General features: G+C 35.1%; 6 protein-coding genes and 1 long non-coding RNA gene across 11 annotated transcripts; 3 read left to right on the top strand and 4 right to left on the bottom strand.

The window, feature by feature from the left end:
- The first annotated feature begins 833 nt into the window (after window positions 1-833).
- Window positions 834-13,805, top strand: LOC132797547 (alpha-2A adrenergic receptor). Of its 2 annotated transcripts, none has more exons than XM_060809299.1 (5): window positions 834-1,343; window positions 5,545-6,171; window positions 8,070-8,734; window positions 8,792-9,045; window positions 13,401-13,805. In XM_060809299.1, exons 2-5 carry the CDS (start codon window positions 5,644-5,646, stop codon window positions 13,652-13,654), a joined length of 1,701 nt encoding a protein of 566 aa, XP_060665282.1. In that variant the 5' UTR covers window positions 834-1,343; window positions 5,545-5,643; the 3' UTR covers window positions 13,655-13,805. The 2 variants fall into 2 exon arrangements, with proteins under 2 accessions (XP_060665282.1, XP_060665283.1); XM_060809300.1 differs by lacking the exon at window positions 834-1,343 and adding an exon at window positions 2,096-2,244.
- On the bottom strand, window positions 4,416-6,091 carry LOC132797551 (uncharacterized). Of its 3 annotated transcripts, none has more exons than XR_009633705.1 (3): window positions 6,000-6,091; window positions 5,686-5,945; window positions 4,416-4,695 (listed from the first exon to the last, which is right to left on the bottom strand). It is a non-coding gene; the product is annotated as an uncharacterized LOC132797551 (long non-coding RNA). The 3 variants fall into 3 exon arrangements; XR_009633706.1 differs by having other exon boundaries at window positions 5,686-5,931; window positions 6,000-6,089; XR_009633707.1 differs by having other exon boundaries at window positions 5,686-5,818; window positions 6,000-6,088.
- A 3,172-nt stretch (window positions 13,806-16,977) lies between the features above and the next one.
- On the bottom strand, window positions 16,978-18,911 carry LOC132797578 (NADH dehydrogenase [ubiquinone] flavoprotein 1, mitochondrial). The gene is made up of 4 exons (XM_060809342.1): window positions 18,795-18,911; window positions 18,221-18,574; window positions 17,332-18,166; window positions 16,978-17,268 (listed from the first exon to the last, which is right to left on the bottom strand). Exons 1-4 carry the CDS (start codon window positions 18,838-18,840, stop codon window positions 17,073-17,075), a joined length of 1,431 nt encoding a protein of 476 aa, XP_060665325.1. The 5' UTR covers window positions 18,841-18,911; the 3' UTR covers window positions 16,978-17,072.
- Window positions 18,912-20,883: 1,972 nt separating this feature from the next.
- Window positions 20,884-21,642, top strand: LOC132797540 (uncharacterized protein ZK945.8). Its single transcript, XM_060809287.1, has 2 exons — window positions 20,884-21,246; window positions 21,322-21,642. The coding sequence occupies exons 1-2, from the start codon at window positions 21,045-21,047 to the stop codon at window positions 21,588-21,590; spliced, it is 471 nt and encodes a 156-aa protein (XP_060665270.1). The 5' UTR covers window positions 20,884-21,044; the 3' UTR covers window positions 21,591-21,642.
- On the bottom strand, window positions 20,979-24,034 carry LOC132797536 (F-box/WD repeat-containing protein 5). The gene is given in 4 exon segments (XM_060809277.1): window positions 20,979-21,767; window positions 21,829-23,279; window positions 23,335-23,416; window positions 23,418-24,034. Coding segments are annotated over 4 exon segments (2,067 nt in total). The 5' UTR covers window positions 23,844-24,034; the 3' UTR covers window positions 20,979-21,659.
- Window positions 24,035-24,101: 67 nt separating this feature from the next.
- On the top strand, window positions 24,102-25,212 carry LOC132797541 (uncharacterized). Its single transcript, XM_060809288.1, has 2 exons — window positions 24,102-24,605; window positions 24,749-25,212. Exons 1-2 carry the CDS (start codon window positions 24,402-24,404, stop codon window positions 24,905-24,907), a joined length of 363 nt encoding a protein of 120 aa, XP_060665271.1. The 5' UTR covers window positions 24,102-24,401; the 3' UTR covers window positions 24,908-25,212.
- Window positions 25,209-26,223, bottom strand: LOC132797539 (farnesol dehydrogenase). 2 transcript variants are annotated; one of them, XM_060809286.1, is made up of 3 exons: window positions 25,883-26,223; window positions 25,379-25,575; window positions 25,209-25,324 (listed from the first exon to the last, which is right to left on the bottom strand). In XM_060809286.1, exons 1-3 carry the CDS (start codon window positions 26,090-26,092, stop codon window positions 25,279-25,281), a joined length of 453 nt encoding a protein of 150 aa, XP_060665269.1. In that variant the 5' UTR covers window positions 26,093-26,223; the 3' UTR covers window positions 25,209-25,278. The 2 variants fall into 2 exon arrangements, with proteins under 2 accessions (XP_060665269.1, XP_060665267.1); XM_060809284.1 differs by having other exon boundaries at window positions 25,379-26,194.
- Between the last annotated feature and the right edge of the window lie 1,032 nt (window positions 26,224-27,255).

A 27,255-nucleotide genomic window follows, 5' to 3' on the forward strand; every position in this document is an offset into this window, starting at 1 on the left:
TCGAATATTTTTGAATTCAGCACTGAGACAGTCGTAGCACATTTCATATTCAACGTAACGCTTGTTATCGGGTTGAGCTGATTTCTTGTTTTGATTTCGATTATTAAATTTTTTAGTTTTTAAATGTTTTTATATTGCATTTTAACAGACTGCTATTGATAGCCTTCGTAAAGAACAGTTGGCGGTGGAAAAGTTCAAGAGAAGGTGTTTTAGAGACGCATCAAATTCCTGCTACTGCTGATTCCATATACAAACATTCTAAATGTATAGTTCTGTACTACATACTTTTTATATAACGGTGTTTCGTAGTTTTAACAGATTTCTATTAAATTATTGTGTAGACAAACACACATGCAGTATCTTTTAATCTTAAGTTATCTGATAAATTCAGATTAATGATGTTTTACATTTATAATGGTATAAAATAAAATAAAAATAAATTATATGAAAGGTAATTTTTTTTAATGTATTAAAAATTATTTAAAATTTTGGCGCGTGACATACATATGTATATATTTTTTTTTTAGATTGCCATCATACGAAAGCTAAGATACGAAGAGTTGGCAATACTGCTTCACCTAAAAAAAGTTACTTGCCTTTAAATGTGAGATATAGCTCATATTCATAGCTTAGCCTATGAAATTAAAATCAAATTTTAATCATTATATAATATATAATATATATTATATTAATTTTTTTAAAAGACAAAAGTAGTTTTTTTGTTTTATTTACTTCATATTTTTAGATTTCAGATATTTAAGTCGTAACGAATGATAGCGAAAGTTTATCGGTTGGTCGCCCGAAAAAAGCTTTGCATTTCCTCGTAAAAGCTCTGTAATTTCCGATTCCTTGGCGCTCTCTCGCTATGGGTCTCTCGTGACTTTTAACTCCGGACTCGCCTCAGGCTTCTCAATCACCATAAATTTGACAGTCACACAGGACAGTCTTCTGCTGTAGTCTTTTCGTGAAATGTGCGTCGTCAAGAAGCTTTTTTTGCACACCGCACATTCAGTTTTATTTTAGTTTTGTTTTTCCAACATACAGAAATATAAATACATTTTATACACCTACATAACTACGACATTGCATAAAATAATGTTTCAACAAAAAAATAAATGTTTCAAGACAAATAAAATTATTTAAATGCTTTGCCAATGTACATATTTGATAAACTATAACAAAAATAAAATCAGAACAACAAATACGCATCCGCGAGATAGGAGGAAAATAGATGTGTTTGAAAATTGCAGTGCCTTCAATAATGTAAAAATAACAAAAAATTAACTGTTACACCAATTTCTAAGATGTACTTTACTTCAAATGAAGTGCGCATCAGTTAATGTGTAAGTTATTACGTATACACATACACACTGAGTCGTAATATGTGTATGTAGTATGTGCAGAGCGTGCTCCGTAAAAACATTGTGCTGTTGATCCATCTTTAGATACTACCTGTTATGAGGTTTTTTAGAGCCTCAATATGAGTGCGTGCGTAAGCACAGTAAACTTAAAAAAAAAACACTATATGTATATATTTATGTAATATATCTGTTGTTGGTTTTAGTATTATAGAATATACGGACAATAGCTGCACTGACTGCTACATATTTATGTACCCACAGCTGTATACTATAGAAACTTCTTTATTTGCGTTTGATGAATATTATACAATGCGGGGTAGATTCAAGACTCTTGGCTACTTGCTGGTATTCAACAATACATGAAAGCCCTTAGTATAAACTACCAAATAGATACATATGAAAAGACCGATATGTAAGAAAATTCGAGTATGTTTTATAAAAATTCCATAATAACTTTCAAATGATGTGGCAAAATACATGTCTGTATGCATACATATATACGTATTTGTAAATATTGTGAATTTTTAAAAGATTTACCAATACATTTTATTAACTAAATAAAATTTGCCTCATCAGCAAGAATCATTCAACAGGCTATTCTTACAAAATAATGCCAGCTTTACAAGTTCATGTTGATTTTAACGTACTATATTAAAATTCGCACATTTTAAACAGATTAATGCTACGTCAAATCATCTAGAAACAACAGCCACAAAAAACAGCAAAAAGCAAAAGTGTCGACGTTAACAACACTTGCATACCAAACATAAAAAATCCACGGCGGCTAAAATACTACCACCATGAAACTTGATACACACTAATGTCGACTGCTGTCCCAATCACACAAAATAACACAAGAGCAAAGCACAACACCGGCATCGAAGTAAGCCACACATACTCTCAAAGCTCGCTTTATACTAAGCTTTTGTATACAAAAGCATACATGCATACACTTACGCAAGCACTCTTGCGCATGATACAATTATACAAGGTAGTCCCGTCGGCAAAAGCTGTCCGTTATCTACATATACCATACATAAATGCGAGTGAAACGACTCCGCCTACTGAGTGCGAAAGAATCGACAGTAGAGATTTGGGATTAACCCTTAAAACCCTTAAAAAGCGTTGAAATGTTTTTTATAATTTAATTTTTTATAGTTTAGAAGTTGACAGTAATCGTTGTTTTTGTTTTTGATTACTAATTTTTTTGTTCAGGTTCTTCATTCTATCATAAAGTTCATACATATATAATATAATTGCAATCTCACATTTTTGTCTTGCACAAGGGTTAATATTTAGGGAAAAAATCGTCCACATACAACCTATCCCTTCAACAAGCGCGAGCGCACTGAACGTTAAGGGACTGAAACCGAACGAAAAGGCGCACGACGGGACTACCTTGTGTTATTGTATCATGCTCTTGCGCACATTGACAGCGTCTTAATCATTCCCTGTATCAGCAGATGAGGGTGACTCACGCCGTAACAGTCAACATTTTATTAATGCAAGCGCTATATCCAATGATGATATCAAAGTTATCCTGGCGATGATTCCAAACCTTAGGAGTTTCGTTAAACATTTGTCGTATTTGATTTGATGTAGTTAAAATCATGCAGTACGAAATAAGATTTAAGTTTACGTTAAGTTATCTTAACATATGCATATTCGTCTTAGCGAAGAAAATAAATATGCACATAGTTATCTCTATGTCATATTAGGATTATATATAATGCTATCCTGCTACATATTTTCTTTACACATTTATATTTCCCAGTCAAATAAAAATATCATTCATCATAACGAAATCAAAACCTATCAGCTATCGCCCAGCGGCCTTATAATATACACCTATTTCATTAAAATCGTGTTTATCAAAACTATTCAGAAAATGTTATTCCAGTTATAATAATTAACTTCGGAGCCCGTCTAATAAGATTCAGTAGCAGGCTATTTGCAACCAAATTCCAGAGGGAGAGAGATTACCCCACTCTGGTGAGTATCACTAGACGGTACTCATCGGTGGATCACTGGTGCCGTGTTGACTGAAGTAAGGCCCATCATAATGGTAATGTCAAGAAAGACCCCCCAAGGCATATGCTTTATAGTGGTCTGAATTTTTGATGCAGGCTAGAAGAGCATGGAGAGCAGTCTCGATAGACTTGCCCTTAGAGAACACATGCTGGTCAGGTCAGGTCAGGTCAAGTAGTTTCTCCAAATGTTTTAGCAAAAAGTCCTTCAGGCTGATTGCTCTGAAGTCATTGAGTCTCACACGATTGCATTGGGACGCCTTCATCACGAAAATGATCTTAGAGCTCTTCTAGAGAGATGGATTGCAGTTAATTGCTTTATTTATTATATTGTTGGTTATTAGATCAGCGAGAGGGGTCATTATCGGGAGCTGGGTGTCATTATTCTTTTAAGAGTTTCAACGCTACACTCTTTTGATTGGACAGCAGCTTATGGTCAGAGAAGGAAAGTCTGTCAAGGACTCTCCATTCGCCTCATGGGTACCTTTAGTTGATATCGTTAGATTGAGTTGGTCAGGTTATCTAGTCCGAGATCTGCCTCCACCTCTCTTGATCACGTGCTGCTTGCCAGGTTCATCGACATTCAACTTTGTTTGAGGCGGTTATTATCAGCCAGGACAATGTTGCATATTAGGATTTTGACACCGTTCAGCCAACCCGCTCCTTCGAAAATAGGCTTTGGGCTACTTATTATAATGTAAAGCGCAGTTCCCAAATGAAGAAAATTTTGCAAAAATGCAATATATTTCGCAAGTTTCACAAATTCTCGAGTGATCGTTTTTAGCAACCTAAATTTGGCACGGAAATGGAAAAAAAACACAAAAATCTATGGCCACACCAGTTAAACATTTGCCTATTAAATAAATGCAATTATTTAAAAAAAAATTAGATGAAATAATATTCCTATTTTTATGGCGACAATATCCCAAGCGCACATTATTTCAACTTCGTTGCACTATATTTTTGATTTAAAATTTCATATATAGTCTTGCGACTCCAAATTATTAATTAATGTTAATGTGTTTCGATTCATGAGAAAATGCCTCAGACGCTTTCTTTTTATTTTTTTTTTTAATTATTCATCTTTATAGTTCGCTTCACTTTGCGAATATGAATGGGAATATTAGGTTGTCTATTTTTTCACATGTGAAACTGCTTATTTGATATCCACATACATTCAAGAATCGGAGTATCGATTTTTTTGCTTTAAACTACGGAACGAAATTACGCCGCAAAAATTTAGCAAGGCCATTTTTTTATATGAAGTTGGGCGGAAAAAAGTCGATTTCACTCATCTGGAAACATGGCTTAAAACAAGAAAAAAACAGTCAATTAATGAATAAGAAATAAAATTTGTATAAACTTTTAATTTTTGAATGCCCTCAGTGTCGCCAGAGTTTGTGTACTTGTTTACTAATAAGCTGTTCGTGTGATGACACTTTAGTGTAACTGCTTGCATCATAGAATCGCATCATTGAAGCAGATGCACCTGGTCGAAATAGGGTATAAACAGAGTATTAGACTTATCTGTAACAGACGTAAAGTATCGTATGTATCGTTAATTTAAAAGAAAGGAGGCAATATCTTTAATACAACTTTATTTAACATTAAAGTTGCGCGCTAAGTGTGTCCGTAGACTTTTTCTGGTTAGTGTATAGTATATCCATACACATCCATACGTATGCTGATGCATGAACAAGGTCTCAAAAGCTATAGCTATTTACATACAATTTGTTTTGGACACCACTTGTTTATTTTTGCACGTTAAATAAGCTGGTTTTTTGGAAGCGTAGTTTTTATGCTACAGTATTTATTATTCCTTAAAATCTGGTTGCTATCGGATAAAAATTGTACTATGTATACATATGTATGTTTTTAAGAGATTATTTTATACCCAAAAAAAGGTTGCTGTATTCGGGATTTAAGTGTTTTGGTTGACTATCTGGTATATTTAAAACTCCATGCTATGTATTGAACGTGAGAGTATATAGATATACTAAATATGACGTTCGGTATATTTTGGTAGTTTTTATATATTAATTTGGTATATTTTAAGAATAATATCATATATATCTCTGAAATCTAAAATTGATAAATGAAATTCTGCTAAAAACTTAATTGTATTTGTTGTTTTTTTTTTTTTTTGTTTAAAACAGCTAAAGAGCCTATAAACTGAGTAAGCAATGAGGCAGCTGGACAAGCGCTACAACGATCGGCAACGCCAAGAATTAGTAATACACATCTGTTGTTGAAGAATGAATGACAACAACCTGCAACAATGGTGGGAAAATACATACCGTCGACACCAACAACTAGAAGCCACAGTCGATAGCAATATTAATATCGTAAGCCAAGGCAATATCAAAACCCAAGTTTTGCATTACACACTTCTTAACGAAAATTCTTATGATGGAGGTGGAAGTCTTGAACCTGGAGGTCATGATTTCGACTACGATAATTACGGAAATTTCACGATAACAAATTCTTATGGCCCAGAGGCTAGTGGAGACACTGAACATGCTATTCCATCGATAACAATCTTACTGTTAGCCATTAGCTATGGTTTGGTTGTATTCGGTGGGGTTGTAGGAAATTCTACGTTGGTACTCACACTGTGCTCGGCCTCATCTGTAAGATTGAGAAATCCACTGTTGTTGGGTGTATGCATTGCGGATTTACTAGTTACAGGCATATCAGCACCTGTCACACTCCTGAATTTAGCCATGAATCGCGGAACCAGATCTCTACCTCTCTTACTTTGCAAGCTTATACACTTTGTTCAGGTAAATTCTTTGATGCAAAAATAGTTCGAATATAGAATAATACTATTTCATTTAAAATATACTATAGAGTATATAAAATGATTTCCTAAATAACATCTATAATTTTTATCTTATCACAGCCAAATCATAAAGACAACTTATGATTGTACATATGTACATATTGTATATGTATATATGTATATACCAAATATGTATATACCAAATATATAAAAACAAGTAAGAAAGTTACAGTCGAGTTACTGTGATGAGATAAAAATTGTCGAAGTTATTAAAGAAATACTTTTGTCTGGGCAAAAACGCCTACTTACTGGGGGTCTTAGTTACTTTGTCTGACAATCTGGTATATTGTGCCGTCTATGGTATACTTTGAAAGCTGTACTATATCGATATATCACATATACCATTTGGTATATTTTTTTAGTATTTTTGTCGTATATTTGGTATATTTTGATAAATATACCGCAAAATATATTGCTTTTATTCAAAATGGGTAGCGGGTATCTCACAGTCGAGTACACTCGACTGTAGCTTTCTTACTTGTTTTGATTTGCGGGCGCGGAAGGGGGCGTGGCAAAAATTTGAAACAAACTTGATCTGCGTGCAAACATAACAAATGGTGTCGAAAAAAAATTATAGCTCTATCTCTTATAGTCTCTGAGATCTAGGTGTTCATACGGACAGACGGACAGACACACAGACGGACATGGCTATATCGTCTCGGCTGTTGACGCTGATCAAGAATATATATACTTTATAGGGTCGGAGATGCCTCCTTCTACCTGTTACGTACATTTCCTGCCGGCACAAAGTTATAATACCCTTCTACCCTAAGGGTAACGGGTGTAATTACGCTTGCAATTCGATTTTGTATTACATACAATTGCTGGAGGCTTTCTATTCTATGGGTACTACCCATTGGGTAGTGTCAACAGCCGTCTGCAGCCCGTCTGTTTGTCCGTCCGTATGAACACCTATCTCACCGATCTCAAAGACTAAAAGAGATAGAGATCAAGTTTGTTTAAAATTTATTACCTGCCTATATCCGCTTCCGCAAATGGAAAAAATCGAGGCTAGAATCGTGATTTTTGGTACGTACAATAATAAATACAGTATTTAAAATTTCTGAAAATTTGGTTGCAATCAGATAAATATTTTAGATGTTATTGAGGAAATATTTTTGTACTTCAATTAGGTTCCTTTGGCTGACAATCTGGTATATTTTGTACTCTATGATATATTTTGAATGTATGTAGTACAATAACGATATTGTAATCACGGTTGCCACTTTTGGTACAAATGTACCAAAACTGGTACATTTTTTATGCGTTGGTAAATTGGATCACTTTTTTCCATTTTGGTACATTTTCAATATGCCTGGTCTAGAATTTAAATTTTTCATAAAATTTTATGTTCACTCATATTATTTTAACAAATGGCTCTGTTCCACCAGACACAAATTTTGTATCAGTTAGAAATTGAACCATGACTAACACTGGAAAATATCTCATACAGTCGATTTGTCAATTGAGAAAATATGTATGCGTCAATCTAAGGTCTATCACTACGTAAACAGTTATATACTGTGAATCACAATTTGTGCAATACAAAAAATCTTTCGTGAAAATATTTGTGGTACATTTTTGGTAAAATTGGTACATTTTTCAAAATTTTGGTACAAAAAATTTTTTTTGATGGCAACCGTGATTGTAATATATTTTACGAATTGCTTTTATTGAAAATGTGTTGGGGGTATCTCACAGTCGAGCATACTCGGCGATAGCTTTCTTACTTGTTCACTATTATTTTAAAATAAAAAGTATATAAAACTAACATGATAATTATAATGAATACTTCGTCGACATTATACAATTATCCATACATATATTTTATATCCGCAGGTTATGCCAGTAGCCGCAAGTACTATTTCATTCTTCATGCTCTCTCTGGATCGTTATGCAACCGTTAAGCATCCGAGGCTGGCGCAATTAAGACAGCGTCGCCATCTGCACGTGTCATTGGCAATGCTTTCATGGATTACTTCAGCAGTCATAAGCATGCCATTTTTATTTGCGTATAAAATAATTGCAAAGTCAGTGATTATTAAGGGCTCTGGTGCAAGCACCAGTACAACGCCAAATCCCGTTAGCATCAGCTGCACGTCTGAATTAGGTGCTAACAATATGTTCATGTCATTTATCATATTTCATACGATAGTCGTATTTATTTTACCCGGTCTCGGCGTGTTGCTTAACCACTATGGAGTTCGTCGAAAGCTCTGTGCATTATCATTGACAGCTCGTGCGGCGCATGGTGAACTGCCGTTACCGATGCCGATACTGCGTCGTCAAACGCACATGGTTATTGTTACAGGATGTGCCAATGCTCAACACGCAGCATGCGGCGGAGTCACAACTGTAGATGATACCTCAAACGGCAATGTTGAAGGTCAAATTACAGTCAGTCCTGGAGATATTCAATTGCATAACTTAAAACCATGCTTGCCAGGATCTAGCGCGGCCTTGGAGCCCGGGTCCTATCGCTCCAACAACCCTATATCACCAAGGTAAAATAATTAGATAATTTCATATTTATGACTATAATTATACTTAACACCATGCAGAGCTATGAGGGAGATTCGTGCCCATTCACAACGGCAGCGTATTCATCGTTCAGGACGCGGACCCGTCACACCTGGTATACCTCTACCACAAACGTCGACGCTACGTTCCCGTCGAGATTTGGCAAATATGCTAGTTGCTTCCGCCTTCATCTTCATTCTATGCTGGGCGCCTCATGTCTTCTGTATATTCTATAAGAATTTTGGCTATAAGCAATACTGCAGCAAGGCTTCCATATACTTTAGTCTTTTACTGGGTAAGATACATACATTGTTTCAACTGTTTACTAAATATTTAACGATTAAAGGTAACCTTCTTGATCTATCTTTCTTACTCTCTATTAAAAAAGTTTTGAGCGTTTTGAATGGTATATTAGCCAGTTTATTGCTACAGTAGAAGTCGTATACCAAGACTACCTATTCGAAAATACAATTTTGTTCATTTGTACTGAAGGGGTCAATATACCCGCTACCCACAGGGTAGAAGGGTATTATAACTTTGTGCCGGCAGGAAATGTATGTAACAGCCATAAGAGGCATCTCCGACCCTATAAAGTATATATAGTCTTAATCAGCGTCAACAGCCGGGACGATCCGTATGAACCTCTAGATATTCGAAACTATAAGAGTTAGATCTATTATTTTTTTTCGACAGCATTTGATATGTTTGCAGGCAGATCAAGTTTGTTTCAAATTTTTGCCACGCTCACTTCCGCTCCCACAAAGTGATGAAAAACTCGAATAACTAGCGAAGTTTTAATGGTCAAGTCGCGAATTTTCGTATATTTTGGTGTATTTGGTTGCGATTAGATAAAAATTGTCGAAGTTATTAAAGAAATACTTTTGTATGGGCAAAAGCCTATTTACGAGGGGTCTCAGATTCGTTGGCTGACAATTTAATTTGCCCTCATATAATAGAGTGAATGGGAAATTTCAATCGAGTCTTTAGATTCTTTCTACATATAAACGGCTTCTTTTGCGCATTTCTACCATTAAAGTTGCTTTACCGGAGTCATCTCGCGGTGCTTTGCACTGTCTAATGACTCACATGCACTATTTCTGCTATTTTTCGATGCGAATACGCATTCTTAAAATGAGTTATGACGTTTTCGCGCTTCTCAATTATGTATTGTTTGCAGACGTATTTTACAATACCTAATATGTATATTTGATATCCGAGAAAAGTGTTTGAAAGTTATTTTTTCAATGTCTTCCCATGTAACTGCAAAGCAAGTAAACAACTCCAAAATACGTTTATGGACGGTTTTGTAATTATGATGTCGTCAGGGGAGTTGAACCAGTTTATGGCTCAGATATTTTTGAACAAAGAGCGTTGCACCTTAGCTTCAGCCGGTATTCGAGGACGTGCTATCGAAACTTATTACACTTACTTTTTATATTTACTATGTTCCACAAATTAATGCATTACAACATCAACAATGTGTTGTCGACGGTTCTGATGTTGCGGCAGTTAAAAGTTTTGATGCTATATACACTAACCAGGAAAAGTCTGCGTACACACTTAACGCGCAACTTTGATGTTAAATAAAAATAGTTGAATTGCATTTTTTTTTTTAAATTAACGACACATCTATTATAAAAAATTATAAAATTGTTTCAGGATATCGTCTCACGCGACATCTCTCAGAGAATTACCTATATAAATATGTGAAACTATTGAAAGAAATAGATGAAGTAACAATCTTTGCACATTCCTATGTCGACACAATCTCCAGCAAATTTTGTTTCAACGTGTTTGAAATATTTTTTTATACCCGCTACCCATAGGGTAGAAGGGTATTATAACTTTGTGCCGGCAGGAAATGTATGTAACAGGTAGAAGGAGGCATCTCCGACCCTATAAAGTATATATATTCTTGATCAGCGTCAACGGCGGATACGATATAGCCATGTCCGTCTGTCCGTCTGTGTGTCTGTCCGTCCGTCCGTATGAAACACTGGATCTCAGAGACTATAAGAGATAGAGCTATGTATAATTTTTTTTCGACAGCATTTGTTATGTTTGCACGCAGATCAAGTTTGTTTCAAATTTTTGCCACGCCCACTTCCGCCTCCGCAAATCAAAAATATCGAATACCAAGCGTAATTTTAAAGCTAGTTGCGAATTTTGGTATATTTAATAATAACTATAGTAGTTATGATTCCTGATTCCTGAAATTTGGTTGCGATCAGATGAAAATTGTCGAAGTTATTAAAGAAATACTTTTGGGCAAACACGCCTACTTACTAGGGTTCTTAGTTGCTTTAGATGACAATCTGGTATATTGTGCCGCCTATGGTATATTTTGAATGCGGTACTATATCAATATACCAAATATACTGTTTGGTATTGTTAGTATTTTTGCAGTATATTCGGTATATTTTGAGAAAAATATCGCAAAATATATTTCTTTTATTCAAAATGGGTAGCGGGTATCTCACAGTCGAGTACACTCGACTGTAGCTTTCTTACTTGTTTTAATTTTAAATTTCATATGCAGACGTGCGACTTTACAGTATTAATAAATGCTATTTCTCAATGTCTTACAGGCTTTTATTTCATAGTTTTTAAATTCATTATTTTTCATTTTTTTCATATGTGGAACCGTCAGTTTGACAGCTACATACATACATTCCATTCGGAGTGCTTAATTTATTGTGTGTATTCGATATTCTACTGTCGATGCTGTATTTTTTCCAAGCTGATTCGGAGCATTTCGGTCCCAAAAACACAATCATGATATTTCGGTTCCGCCACAACTGTGACCACAAGGTCGTACAGAAACACACTTACTCGGACACAAACACACAAGTTTATTGCAGCGGTAATCAGTCCTTATTGTCCCAGTTCATCCTATTTACTTTTAACAAATACAGTGAACCAAACCATGAAAGATGCTGTCCGAGCACCCTGTGATATTGAATGCAAAATGAATTTTATTGTAATGGTTACCACTGTGTTACGAAACAAGGAGCATTTGATTAAGCTTGAAAAATTCCAGTACCTGCTCGCTTTTGTTGCAGACGCAATTCAAATCCGCAAGGAAGTTAAAGTTTCCAATTAACAAATTGTGTGCCAGTGACCCTGAAGGATTATTTGGAGAGCTAGAGCCGGGTCGAGAAAAATTAATTAAATTTCTTAATCTGACAAAGTCTTCAGGTTAGCGTGGGGCCACCTCTGATAATTTGTTGTTGTCTATCTTTTCTAACGTTTTATGAGATGCTCGAGGCACACAAAAAAAACAAGGCGATTGCCAAGTTTTACCTGTAGCCTTGGATGGGATACACGAAGATACATCCAAGTTTAACGTTTTTGTCTCCAAAAGAGTTTCGCATGTTCATGAATGCATGATTTGAATAATTTGGCATCATGTGGCGATTCAAATAAACGTCTGTCCTGACTAAAGTCCAAGATGTGGACTGACGGACTAGAATTCGTGCATTTTACCAGTGCGAAATAGACCAAAGGGACTGCTTATCCTGTACACTTTCCTGTTCGACGTGGCAATTTACGAAAAAATTGTCTTAAAATACTTTGATATTTAACATTCATTTTAAATTGAACACTTATTTGGATTAATAAGTGATTTATTAATGAATACACCTCAGAAACAAGTTTATTCCAATTGTATTTTTAACGATCGTCAAGATTCTAGCTTGATCAGATTGAAGTAAAAAGTTTCCTTACCCTCAAAATTATTCTTTTGATTTATATTATGAAGATTAACAATTTGGCCGCGGCCCATAATTTTTGCACGCTACTCAGATCTCAGATACTGTAACAAATAGTGCTATAATTCATTTTGGCAGTACTTATTGAACTCTGACATGTTAAAACAACAAGTAAGAAAGCTACAGTCGAGTGTGCTCGACTGTGAGATATCCGCTACCCATTTTGAATAAAAGTAAAATATTGCGGTATTATTTTCAAAATATACCGAAAATACTAAAAATATACCAAATATTATATTTGGTATATCGATAGAGTACCGCATTCAAATTTACTATTACTATTACTATTACTATTACTATTACTATTACTATTACTATTACTATTACTATTACTATTACTATTACTATTACTATTACTATTACTATTACTATTACTATTACTATTACTATTACTATTACTATTACTATTACTATTACTATTACTATTACTATTACTATTACTATTACTATTACTATTACTATTACTATTACTATTACTATTACTATTACTATTACTATTACTATTACTATTACTATTACTATTACTATTACTATTACTATTACTATTACTATTACTATTACTATTACTATTACTATTACTATTACTATTACTATTACTATTACTATTACTATTACTATTACTATTACTATTACTATTACTATTACTATTACTATTACTATTACTATTACTATTACTATTACTATTACTATTACTATTACTATTACTATTACTATTACTATTACTATTACTATTACTATTACTATTACTATTACTATTACTATTACTATTACTATTACTATTACTATTACTATTACTATTACTATTACTATTACTATTACTATTACTATTACTATTACTATTACTATTACTATTACTATTACTATTTTTCTTCAATTACAGGATACTTTTATTCGGCAATTAGTCCAGTAATTTATTGGGCACTCAACAATAACACGCTACGACAATCGCCATGTGCTCCCATAATACGCCTGCGCTCTATGCAAAACTTTCTGCGTTCACGCTTTAGATCAAACACTGTACCGCCAGCAGCTTCTTCTACAAACGAGGCAGCACTGGGAGCTTTCAATCCGAAGTTGATTAAACTAACACCGAAGCAGTACAGAGCTCAGGCCTCCTCGCATTATCTCTACTAGTGTGATACTAAACTAAAATTTATATATGTACATATATGTATAATGTATTTTGTACTTTCAACTTCATAAGCTTTTTACCCATAAAATATCTTCTAATTTTTTTCTAAAACTGATTACACTTAGAATACATAATAACTATAATGAAAACATATATCAATTTATGTAACTAATTAATTTCACAAAAATCATATTTACATAAATCAGTGGTTGGCGCATCCCTTTTCCTTTACATCGTATAACACCGACGCCATAAGTTTTGATATGTATATGTATATGTATATGCATATGTATAATGTATATGTATATGTATATGTATATGTATATGTATATGTATATGTATATGTATATGTATATGTATATGTATATGTATAATGTATAATGTATATGTATATGTATATGTATATGTATATGTATATGTATATGTATATGTATATGTATATGTATATGTATATGTATATGTATATGTATATGTATATGTATATGTATGTATGTATATGTTATTATAATAATTATAATCGATACTACAGTGATGCACTGTTTCTCCAGATTCTCAGTTTAAAGTAAAGAAAAAATTAAAAAATATTTGCAAAAACCAATCTTAGCGAAACCAAAAACAAATTTAAAGAACTCATCTAGTGATTTCTTTAAAATGTTGTTTAGTCACTAAGCTGAATGAATAAAAAAATAATTGTACAATGTTCCTTCTCATAAATAAGCAATAAGTCAAGCTTAGCAATTCAAGATACACACAATCTAAAATCAAATAAAAATAAGGTTATTCAAATAAGAAACACTATTGGCATTGTTTGTTTTTTATATCTTATACATACATACATATGTTGTTATTATTGCCCTTTGGTCAAAATGCATTCAAATTTATCTTTCACTTTCACCATACTATTATTCTCCTTTTATTTTAAATTAGGCAAGTTCACCTAGACTTCCTGATTTCTAATTGTTTTTACCACCAAAAAAAATGTTAGTATTCTTTGAGTTAAAATTAAGTACTAAAACGCTGTTCCTAGATGTGCGAAGTCGAGTTTTTTTTTCCGCGTAACACTCTGTATTAAAAATAAATAAAAATATATATATTTAAGAGTATCGATACTTCGATACTAGAATGTATGAGTGTCAAATTAGCAGTTCCACATGCGAAAAATAAACAACCTATTATTTCGGAATTAAAAAATGAAAAAGAAAGCGTCTGAGCATTTTCTCGTGAAAAGAAAAGCATTAATTAATATTGCAAACAAGTTGCAATAATATGTGCTAGGGATATTGACGCCAATTTTATACCCGCTACCCATAGGGCAGAAGGGTATTATAACTTTGTACCAGCAGGAAATGAATGTAAACAGAAGGAAGGACGCATCTCCGACCCTATAAAGTATATATATATTCTTGATCAGCCGAGATGATCTAGCAATGTCAGTCTGGCTGTCTGTCCGTATGACACACTGGATCTCAGAGACTATAAGAGATAGAGCTATAATTTTTTTCGAGAGCATTTTTTATGTTTGCACGCAGATCAAGTTTGCTTAAAATTTTTACCACCCATTTTCGTCCCCGCAAATCAAGACAATTAGAATAACAAGCGTAATTTTAAAGCTAGATTCGAATAATAATTCGAATAATACAATAATAACTATAGTAATTGTGATTCTTGAAAAATTGGTTGCGATCACAGAATTGTCGAAGTTATTGCAGAAATACTACTGTATGGGCAAAAACGCCTACTTACAGTTGCTTTGGCTGACAATATGGTATATTGTCCCGTCTATGGTATATTTTGAATGTAGTACTATATAAATATACCAAATATACCATTCGGCGTATTTTTAGTATTTTGTAGTGTTTGGTATATTTTGAAAAAATTTTGTTTTTATTCAAAATGGGTAGTGGGTATCTCACAGTCGAGCACCCTCGACTGTAGCTTTCTTACTTGTCTTTAAATAATTACATTTCTTCAATATGCAAATGTTTGAGTGAGAAATATATTGTTTTTGAACAAGTTCAAAATTTTGCTCATCTGGGACAGCGCTTTAATCAAAAATAAATATTTTTGAGTTTTATTTTTTGCCCAAATATATATATGTATATATATACTAATATGCTATATATATATGTATATGTTATATATAATATGTAGGACTAATTTTTGATAGGATTTAAGATCTAATAGAACTTTTTCACAAACAAAATTTAATAATTGAGCAAAAAATAAGATAATAATCACTATAATAATGATATAATATAATAATCAATATATTATTATTATTTTCATTTTATGCTCAAATATAATAATTATTGGACAAGCCGTGAAGCAAATAATCATTTTTTTTAGCGAATTATTAAAACTTAAAACCAATATTGAGCTTGCATTTCAATTTAACGATTATTTCTGGAGCCTTTTTCTCATTTCATTAATTTGTAGCTACAGTATCAAAAATTATAAACTTGTGTAAACGAAAATAGAACAGATAGTTAATTCGGTGCACAGAAACATAAGTTAGCATTTGATAAACCAGTACATTGGTACTATTAGTTGGCCGACTATTCTAAGCAGATATACAATTTTGATTATACCGTTTGTTCCCTTAACATTTATGTATATACACATACAAATAATAGCCCACGCCATATTATAATATTGTTATCTATGCGTAGTTTGCATAGAAATCAAAAAATCAATGTTCTCTCTTTAAGGAACCTTACCTTAAATTATATGTTTTATGATAGAGGAAGTTGAAGAGAAGCTACACAGGACGATACTTCTAAAACTACACACATCTTAATAGAATTAAATTACCCAATGCTAGATCTTAAGAATATCGAACACTGTTAAGACTTTTGTCTGAAAAGCATTTAACTGTTAAATAGCTTACGCTGACAGCCTATTTAACGGCAGGAATAATCAATTGAGATTACTATACCATTAACTTTATAACTATACTAATATTTAGCATTATCATTTTGTACTCAAATCTAAAAACAAAATTAAAACGAGCATCTCTAAATGCTTTGATATTCCACAACTAAACTGCGATTCAATTGTTTATTGGTGGGCGTCACTGGCAAATAAAGTATTATTCAACACAATTTATACGAAATAAGTTAAAGTTTTGATTCATCGGTATATAATGTGCCGTATATAAATAATTTGCCAGTAATCTTCAACCAGAAGTTCATACCCAAGACTAAATCTAAAAATATTAAATTCGGTATTGAAAATTAGTAGTTAAATTGAAATATTATTGCGCATTTTTATGATGCATAAAAGTAAAAAAAAAAGTATCCTGTAACATTTGCCAAAAGCGTCGATATAATTTCCTGATTAAATCGCATAGTTTATTGGCATACACACATAGCACAAGGTTTCAAGAAAATTTATCGCATTAACTATAAGGTTGAATCAATTTTAATTGCTGGCGCGCTTTGTGTGCAGTGCATGCTGTTGCATTCGTTTCTCGATTTCAGGTCTGAAGTGGCGAATAAGGCCTTGAACTGGCCATGCCGCCCCATCTCCCAAAGCGCAAATGGTATGCCCTTCTATTTGTTTTGAAATCTCCCACAACATATCAATCTCAGCCGGTTGAGCGTCACCTTGAACAAACCTTTTTTTTTAAATAATAGTTTTGTTAATAACAAATTTAAAAAATAAAATTATTGTTACTAACCGCGTCATTATCTTATTCATCCATCCAATTCCTTCACGACAGGGTGTGCATTGACCACAACTTTCGTGTTTATAGAATGAGATCAATCGCGCAATCGCCTTGATCACATCTGTAGACTTGTCCATTACAATGATGGCTGCTGTTCCCAGTGACGTTTGTGCTGCAATCAAGCCGTCGAAGTCCATAATTACATCATCACACACTTTCTTTGGTATGATGGGTGTGGAAGAGCCACCAGGAATTACACCTAAAAGATTATCCCATCCTCCAATGACACCGCCGCAATGACGTTCGATTAATTCCTTTAGTGGAATGGACATTTCTTCCTCCACTGTGCATGGTGTATTAACATGCCCGGAAATGTTAAAAAGCTTTGTTCCGGAGTTTCGCGTACGACCAAAGCTAGCAAACCAGTTGCCACCACGACGACAAATTGTTGGTGCCACGGCAACGGTTTCAACATTAGTGACTGTGGTTGGGCAGCCAAAAAGACCCACATCAGCGGGAAATGGTGGCTTTAAGCGTGGCTTGCCCTGTTTACCTTCGAGTGACTCAATCAGAGCGGTCTCCTCGCCGCAAATGTAAGCTCCAGCGCCACGATGCATAAAAACGTCAAAGTCATAGCCAGTACCACAAGCGTCCTTGCCAATTAATCCGGCCTGATACGCTTCAGCAATAGCCAACTGCATGTTGGAAGCCTCATTGTAAAACTCACCACGAATATATATATACGCGGCTTGAGCACCCATGGCTCGTCCAGCAATAAGACAGCCCTCAACAAGTTTATGTGGATCATGGCGCATAATTTCTCGATCTTTACACGTGCCAGGTTCACCTATTGGAAAGAACACAATATATAACCAAATTATCATATACGAAGTATTCTTACCCTCATCAGCATTCACCACAAGATATTTGGGTCGCCCATCGCCTGGCTTATTCATGAAGGACCACTTCATGCCACTTGGAAAACCAGCACCGCCACGCCCACGAAGACCCGACGTCTTGATCTCATTAATGATCCAGTCAGGTCCTTTGAGCACAATCTCTTTGGTTTTATACCAATCCCCACGTTTCTGTGCGCCTCTCAAGCGCCAATCATGACGACCATAAAGGTTAGTAAAGATGCGATCTTCGTCAGATAGAGGCCCAAATTTGGTCTTCAATTGCGGGGGCGGAGTGCCTGGTGGTGGTGCTTGTGTGCTCTGCAGTCGGATCTGCACACTAGGCTGTAGAGCAGCCACTAGAAACAAAAATTTTGATCAATAGATTAAATAATGAAAAATTCGCAGAGAGTTCACAAGTTTGTTTTGATATGCGCAAAAATTACATAATTTGTTTTACTACTGCAAATGGAATTTGTCGGATTGTTTATTGACAATGTGTGCATAATGATGAGAAGCCCAAAATGAAATGAAGCACTTTCACAGCCATATGTATCTAAAATGCGTTCAATTATTTACCAAATTGTGGTCTCGCTATTAGATTAAATCGCACAAGTGCAGCCATTTTCGGTAAAAATTGACTGACAGCTGTGTCTTGTCAGCGTTGCCACGTATCAGAATATTTCCTACAAGGCTGCCATATAAGAATAATTTGTTGTACCATATTACACAAAAAAAGTAGAACATAAATTACAAAAAATTTTTTTTTTTTTTTAAAAAAGACCAATCAAAGCGAAGCCAGATAAGTTGTCAAATTTCTTCTGAACTCGCAAAAACAAAATCGTCCGCAATAAATTATTTCATCATTTATAACCTATTTCCACCGCACCCATAACCTCGGTTTTCTTTGGTTTTTTCACGTTCAGGCCGAATGTTAAACAAACAGCTGACATTTAAGTGCGCCAAGGTATGAAAATAGAAAAATTAAAATTTTATTTTGCTTTTTAAAGCAAATTTTTTATATTTTAGATGAGCCAAAAAACTCGAAAGCCGTCAATAGGCTATGTTGGTCGAGTTATGGGAGGAGAAATGTAGTGCCTTTTTTGGCCAATTCACAAAGGCGCTCCACAAGGGTGCCAAACTCCTCCCTATTAATTCGAAAATTATCTTCAAAAAATGATTCGTTGTTTCCAGGAACATCGCGCTCCGACAAACACATATGCTGTTGCTAAAAAGTAAATGTATTTATGTAAATATTACATTGCTGCCAGCAAATCTACTTATGTACATAGCCCCAAACTGATGGCGATTTCTTTACTATTGGCAATGGCCTATACTCTATACTCCGCTAATTTTCCCTCTACTTCGTCAAAATCCTCATAAAAATCCTGCAATTTAATAAAATTTTCCATTTTAAAATGCGCGTGCTTTTTTTTGAATTGTTCGCCAACTCGTGTTTACATTTGAACAGCTGACATTTCAGAGCGGCCATATTGAAAATTTTACCTTTGCCCATATTTCTCGGTTCGTGCAAATGGAAACCCCGAAACGGGACTTTAAAAAACGTAGAAAAACTGAGTGAGGTGGAAATAGGCTATTAGACTTAAATGTACATATATACAACCTTTTTTTCCATATAGCATTGACAACCGCATTGCAAATATTTTGGTATATTAATTGAAAAAATTGCGATATCGATGGAAATCAACTGATTATTTCACTTTCCAGTTTGGCGCCTACAAATTATTTGAAATTCTTTTATTTATTTCTTAAAAAAAACCAAAGTCGAAAAAAAGAAATTAAATAGATGAGGCATAAGAAAATGTTGCAAGAAAATCGCCAAAATATAAATAATAGAAAAAGCAACACAATATATATTTTTAAAATTATTGCACAAAAATTGATTTATATTTAATCATTAATATCGAGTAGAAAAATAAATCTCATAATATCAGGTTGAATATCATGGGTATAAACGCTGGTCCCAGATAAAAAAAATCTTTTTACTTTTGCGCAACTCCTTATAAAGCCCAGTTCCCAGATGCGTGAAATCGTGTTTTTTTCGCAAAATATGCAATGAATCTGATTTCTTTTTTTTTAATAATTGCATTTATCTATTAGGCAAATGCTTGAGTGGTGTGGCCATAAATTTAAATTTTTTTTACTGTTTCTGGTGATTCCCAACCAAAATTTGACAAACGGAAAATTTTGAGTGCGGTAGAATGTTACAAATTCATGAAATTGTATAAAGTGAGCGACAAATCGACACAGAATTATTTTTAAAAATCAGTAGTGCAATTTGCATAACTTTGCACACACATATCGGGCAATTGAAATAATTCCCGAAAAATGGCGTTCGATATTCTTACGTTTGTGTCCGATACTTTCACATAGCTCACGAATGTAAAAATCTAGCTTATTTTTATATGTGGCAAATGCAACATTTCAAGTATATTAAAAAAACGAGAAAAATCAGTTTTTACTGGTGTAGGGAACTGAAGACTTCTAAAAAAAATGCACTTGTTTTTTTTTTGGTTTTACTCCCCATAAGTCTATTAAGATTGTACTGGTCTGTTTTCTTCGCTTTTCATGCTTTCGGTTATCCTTTGTTTCCTTTGATTGATTTGCTATAATTTGAAATAATTTAAAACTGTACTGTCATCGAAAATAACTTATTCGATACAAATACCGATTACAGTTTCTACCTCAACCCTTCTTTCTATAATATATGTAGCTGCTAATCTAACTATCAGTAAGATTCCACTTTTAAAAAATTTTCAATTTGTTTAGCGCAAACAAGGTATTATTCTATCATTATTGCAATTCAAAATGGCAAATCAGCCCACAAGTATGGAACCAGGTTCAACAATAACAGAAACTATTGAAGAAAGTGATGGTTCTCAAAAATGCGAGGCTTCCGAAGGCGTACCCACATTACAATTGCGTTTGGAACCGCCTAGAGATGATCGGCGAGTGGTTTTCCATGAAGGTGTGTTAGATAACGAGCATATGAATCGGAAGAAATCCAAGTGTAAGCACGTACATATGTAGTTGCTCCAATGATTTTATGCTTACTCTCGCGGAGATTTTGTGGGTATTCTTTTAGGCTGTTGCATCTACAAAAAACCGTTGGCTTTTGGCGAAAGTTCTTCGGAAGAGGATGACGAGTGCGAGCATTGCTTTGGTCACCCCGAAAAACGTCAAAAAAACAAGAAGAAACTTCAAAGCTCTGTATCACGTCCATCTACTGAACATTTTGATGAACCTTCTACATCCTCTGAGGCCCAATCGCAGCTAAGCCAAAATAATATACGTGAAACAATCGATAAAGTACTGCCACCAGGCTTTAAGAAATCTGTGGAACCATTGCTATAGCCGAAAAATTTAATACACTTGCGAATAAATGAACATTACCAACATGAAATAATTATTAACTCTTTAAAGCTACAGAGAAAATTTTGAAATGTGACAATTTTTGGGTTTCAACTCAAACGATTCACTGATATCAATTGGAATATTGTACGTTTTCGCCTGAGCTCTGGATCGCCACACCTAAAAATAAAAAAACCTAATAGATAAGATCCAAGACAATTAATTTTTCGGATTAGCATACCTTGACAGTGTAATCGTCACTGGTTGTCACCAGCATCTGAGAGTCGCGAGGGTTAAAAGCTACACTATTCACAACATCAGCATGTTTAAACTTTGCCAAGCTGATGCCATAATAGCGATCCCACAAATATGCGTGTTGATCCTCAGCTCCACTCGCCACGTACTCATCGCACACATCAAGAAATATGAAAAAGCATTCAGTGCTAGGCGTGTAAGCTTTGTGAGCACGCAGCATGTTGCCCACTCGCTTCAGAGTCATTAGATCAATGACATGTATGTCTATTTCCTGGGCAATGGGTGGTGGTTCAAGAGGATTGGTTATATTATAATTCTTCGGCCATGGCCGCGTGTTCACATATAAGTAGCGATGGTCAGGACTTAATGACATGCCAATAATGTGGCCGTGCAAGTCGATCACTTTGTCTACTTGGTCGAAACGATCCTTAACAGATTCATAGTCCCACCAATCGGGATCATTCCGTGGGTTTTGCTGCTGCTGTTGCTGGGCGGCTCGTTTCGCTGCAATGCGCTCCTTAAGTGTTGGACCAGGATCTAGCTTTTTAGGGAAGTATACGCTGCGAATGCGTTTGAAACCAATTTGATGCGGTGTGAACGTCTTTGATCCAGTCGAAAAAATCAAATACTTGGGCATGCTGTTCTCCATTTCATCGTAGACTTCCATCACCGATTCGATTTCTTCTGCCTCTGGTTCAACGTCCACATCGATGTTTTCATTACCATCATTAAAATAAACATTTGTGGCAGCTTCAGCATCTTTTCTGTACTCCTCAAGATAGTGTATGGTGGAATCAGAGTTTTGAACATTTCTAGCCCTCGATCTTCGTGCATGGCTGTGTTCGTTTATATCGGGTAGATAATTATTATCGGGAGTAGCGGATCGTGTGCGCCGCAAACTAGCTCCATGAGAAACAGGATTGCCACTAGCAAACGATGTGGAGGGCACCTCTTCGCTGCAGTTGATAGTCGATGCTGAGCCAGTTTCTGATGACTCATTGATTCGTTCAAGTGGATCATTAGAATCGTCCAGCCACGGGCATCTGGCCACCATTATTGCGCGCACCGAACTAGCATTGCTATTGTAGAATTTATATAGCTGGCTCATGATGGGCACATGCTCCGAATCAATTTCTTGATTGGCCTTATTCAGCCATATGACCGAAGTACTCACTAGATGTGCCAACCAGTGAAGATCGCCTGAGAGAAGGTACTGATCGCTAAACCAGGTGCCAAAGATATCGTATGGTCTATTGACGACTCGACAGCGAAGATGGGATTCGGTGGCACCCAGATAAAAAACAGCTATCTCTCCAGAAGTGCTCTGTGGCGACCCAAAGTGAACACCGGATACCAATAGGAGTGTGTCACTTTGATTAAACTGCGAGTACTGTGTGTACTTCCAGCTGAACTGTTTCATATTGTGCGCATACTTTTCTGAAATGAGATCATGACTAAGATGAATAAAATTCACCTCACACAATTAACATACCTGTACATGGATGTTGTGCATTCCATACAATAACATAACCGTCCTTAGAGCATGTTGCGAACATTTCGCCGTTGTGAGAAAAAACTAACGTGCAACACCTGATGCGTATGTCCGTGATTGTACTCGCTACTCGGCTCCAGACGCTGCGCTTGCACAAAAGGAATGTGCATACTAAGGCGCTGGTATTCAGCTCTCCAGCTCGCAGCACCTGGCTTCAACGGTATGTTAGGTGATGCTCTAAAGTTTTCTTGAAATTTGTGTCGCCACAACAACTCGTCCTTGGCAATCGAGTTCCAGCGCCGGCAACAGAAGCTGGCTTGGAGTAAATCGTAAACACTTAGGCGAACAAAGACTTTTAACAGTGCGGGCTCCGGAAGTGCCCACCATCCAAAATCATTTTCGAAACCACTGTTGTCTACAGCATCACAGCATACATCAAATTCATCATCAGCAACAACACCTTCGTTTGCATTAGACACCAATCGTGCCTTTTTAAAGGTCAATTCCATTTGATTTTTTTTACCTTGTTTCGCCTTGACCTATAAATATTAAAAAATTAAAATTTTTTTGATGACTCGTAGTAATTTATGTGCTCAAATTGGTCCAGATCGGGATTTTGTTTATGGATATTGCTTAATTTAACGTTGAAAATTAAAAATAACTTTCTCTCAGTTTTTGTTAGTGTTATTGAGCAAAACAGCTGTGCTCATCTCTAGCTGTAACAGCTGTTCGAGAAATAGTAATCGACATCGAAATTATAAAACAACGAGTGTGTCATCAACAACTGTGGGGAAAAAGTCAGCAATGTTTCGGCTTATCAAGAAGATTCTTACATATTTAGTGCAATTATATACATACATGTATGAGCTTTTAATTAAAAGCTTTAGCTACATTTAAGCATCTTGCACTTTGAGCGTCAATCCACTTTTTAAATCCAAAGATTGTCATAGCTGCTATGCCGAAACATTAAAATTACATTATGAAAACAATAAAAAAATCGGACTGAAAAACTGCAAAACACAACAAACGTTATAAAAGATGGGACGTGATCGATTATTGCTCTACAAATGTCATTGGGATGCTTGCAGAGAAACGAAAAAGATTGGATACTTGTGGTGGACACCGGCAGCAAAACCAACATTAAATACTCAACCAGAGATATCTTCGCCAGGCGCAGAAGGCGGTTTGCAACTGCAACCCTTAGTTTATCAAAAACGTCGTTGCTAGCAATACTTCCACTAGAGAATAAGCAGCCCATACAACAAAATGATGTATGTACATATACAGAGTTTGGCAGTTGGCAATGCCACAACAGCAGCATGCTAGTCTGAGCATGTTGGTCGACCTTCGCGCTAACTCAATATGTGCAGTAAGCCTCAAAAGCCATTTATTTCTCCACTTTATCTTTCGGTAGCTTGGCTGCCCCATCAGAGCGTTTACCAATGGAGGAGAGTGCTTGCTGATAGTGCTTAATAGACTGGATAGTACAAAGCTTAGAGTTCCCACCAAACAGTCAACCTTTTTAGAGCGCTTCAAACGAATAAAAGAAGCAAAATACACGGTTTTATGTTGAAGAGGCAATGGGCTTTGTGGGAGTTTGTACCACTATCTCACATTAACCATACACAAAACTTGAGTAATAATCTTGAATTTCTTCATAATTTAAAATCTCAAAACTTGCCGCACCTTTCCTTATAAAAAAAAGCCTCGTCCATTTTTTATCTTGTAGCATATCTTGAGCACAACTTTGCAGGCGAGTTTGGACTGAAAGTACATATTTAACAACCGAAAGGCAAATGTGAATTTTTTGCTCCATTTTCGATGTTTTGTTGGCATGCGTCGATAGAACGAAAATAAAGTCAGAAATAAAATACAATACATCTGTGTAGTTTTTATTCACTTACAAGCATATGGATAATTTTAATTATTTTTGCAAATTTTTAATTACCTAAAATATCTCACCCATTGGCTTAATTGTGATCTCGTGTATCTAACAAAATAAGAATTTTAGTAGGTTGGAGTTGTTGAATAATGTTTTTGTTACCTGTACATTAGGCGGTGTACGAAGCGCATAAAGTATCGCATCCGCAATGTTCGATGGCTGTAACCTCGCCATATTTTTAACGTAAAAATGTATCTCCTCTGGAAAAATATTGGTATTGACAGCCCCCGGACAAATGCCTGTGACCCGCACCTTATTCGTGTGTAATTGAAACTCTTGTCGATAAGTTTCTGTAATGGCTGTAATAGCAAATTTCGTTGCTGGATATATATTGAACGAGGGTAAAACACCAATAAAGTTGAGCACTTGGTGGCCAGCGATGCTGTTGACAATAAAAACATGACCCTCAGTATTGCGACTCTTAAAATTGTGAAACACTTCACGTGTGCACCAAATGACCCCCATCAAATTGGTGTCGATAACGTCTCGCAGCTTTTGCGTGTTCCGTGCTGCAACTAATTCAGTTTCCCGAGTAATGCCTGCATTATTAAGAAGAACATCGGCGCCGCCAAGCTCTCGTTGTATCCAGTCAAATGTACTTATGACCTGCTCTTCCTTAGACACATCACAGCGACGTGCTATCAAGTTTTGTTTTAGATTGCTCGGTAGACTCTCACTTAACTCCTTTAACTTTTTTTCCCGTCGTGCCAACGCCACCACCCGTAAACCAGCCGCAATCATTGCACGAGAGCAAGCTGCTCCTATACCGCTGCTTGCCCCAGTGACGACAGCCAACTTGTTTTGCCACCGTTCCATGTTTCCAAGTAACTAATTGAGAATGCCTTATGCTACGTCTGTGGTAAGCTTAGGCGCACTTAAGGGGCTTCGTTTTGTACAGGTCAATGTAGGCTAATTTCTTGCAAAATAGGGAAATCCCTCTCTACTTTTATTGTTCCGATAAGTATAACTTTTTTTCTTATCCTTGAAGAACAAAATTAGAAAGAACATAACATTATTTATTTTTATTTTATAATCCATTTTTTAATGTATGAAACCTAATTCTCAGATACTGTAACAGTTAGAGCTATAATTATTACCGACACCGAAGGTAGAAACGCATTATAACTTTGTGGTTCAAGGAAATGTGTGCAGAAAGAAGCATCTCCGACCCCATAAAGTATATATAGATACATATTCTTGATCAGCGTTAATAACAGAGATTATATTGCCATGCCCCTCCGTCTGTATGAGCAGATCTATGTGCTTAGAGACTAAGAGATATACATACATATATATAATCTTTATTCGACAGCACTTGTTATGCTTGCATACAGATCAAGTTTTTTTTAGCCAAGCAACAAGCGAAATTTTGCAGTTATAGCTTATAATATTAGTATGTATGATTCATGAACATTTTAAAGCGTTCAGATACAAATCTTTGGATGACAATCTGGCACTCTGAGCTATATTTTGAATGGTACTTTTGGTATGCTTTCCGGTATATATTTTATATAATATTGGGCTGTTTTGCTTCTATGGAATTTTGTATCTTAAATAATATTTCTGATACTGAAATATTTGAATGGCCTGAAGGAGTAAGATTTGCTTCTGGCTTTTCGATAATCCCAATATATTTTCAAGAGATAGAAATCAAATCCGAAACACTAAATTTAATTCAAAATACAGCCAGTTCTTTTGACAGGTATGATTCCTAGTTCCTAGTTTGCAACGTTACATTATAGCTTAGTGGTATCTGTACAAATATCGAATATTTAATCTAGGTTTTAGGTTGTATTGCCATATAGATTCACTTACATTGATTATCGTGTAACAAAGAATGCGGTTATGCAAACAAAGCGTTGCTTTTTTTTTGAGTAAGCTAAATAGTCTTCCGGGCATTGGTTCGATTTCTTGTTGTGGCTCTACCTGCTCAGATTTACTTAGAAATATTTTTCCAAGAAAGACCATTCGAAAACATA

Source organism: Drosophila nasuta, unplaced genomic scaffold, assembly GCF_023558535.2.
Source record: "Drosophila nasuta strain 15112-1781.00 unplaced genomic scaffold, ASM2355853v1 ctg14_pilon, whole genome shotgun sequence".
In the NCBI taxonomy this organism is placed as follows: Eukaryota; Metazoa; Arthropoda; class Insecta; order Diptera; family Drosophilidae; genus Drosophila; species Drosophila nasuta.

Coding starts and splice junctions, on each gene's coding strand:
- LOC132797539 (XM_060809284.1), bottom strand. CDS start 26,092: ATGGAACGGTGGCAAAACAAGTTGGCTGTCGTCACTGGGGCAAGCAGC. Junction 25,325..25,378: donor GTACACCGCCTAATGTACAG/GTAACAAAAACA, acceptor TTATTTTGTTAG/ATACACGAGATCACAATTAA.
- LOC132797540 (XM_060809287.1), top strand. CDS start 21,045: ATGGCAAATCAGCCCACAAGTATGGAACCAGGTTCAACAATAACAGAA. Junction 21,247..21,321: donor GAATCGGAAGAAATCCAAGT/GTAAGCACGTAC, acceptor GTATTCTTTTAG/GCTGTTGCATCTACAAAAAA.
- LOC132797578 (XM_060809342.1), bottom strand. CDS start 18,840: ATGGCTGCACTTGTGCGATTTAATCTAATAGCGAGACCACAATTTG. Junction 18,575..18,794: donor AATAGCGAGACCACAATTTG/GTAAATAATTGA, acceptor TTTTGTTTCTAG/TGGCTGCTCTACAGCCTAGT. Junction 18,167..18,220: donor TGTGGTGAATGCTGATGAGG/GTAAGAATACTT, acceptor TCTTTCCAATAG/GTGAACCTGGCACGTGTAAA.
- LOC132797547 (XM_060809299.1), top strand. CDS start 5,644: ATGAATGACAACAACCTGCAACAATGGTGGGAAAATACATACCGTCGA. Junction 6,172..8,069: donor AGCTTATACACTTTGTTCAG/GTAAATTCTTTG, acceptor TTATATCCGCAG/GTTATGCCAGTAGCCGCAAG. Junction 8,735..8,791: donor AACAACCCTATATCACCAAG/GTAAAATAATTA, acceptor AACACCATGCAG/AGCTATGAGGGAGATTCGTG.
- LOC132797541 (XM_060809288.1), top strand. CDS start 24,402: ATGTCATTGGGATGCTTGCAGAGAAACGAAAAAGATTGGATACTTGTG. Junction 24,606..24,748: donor AGCCCATACAACAAAATGAT/GTATGTACATAT, acceptor ATCTTTCGGTAG/CTTGGCTGCCCCATCAGAGC.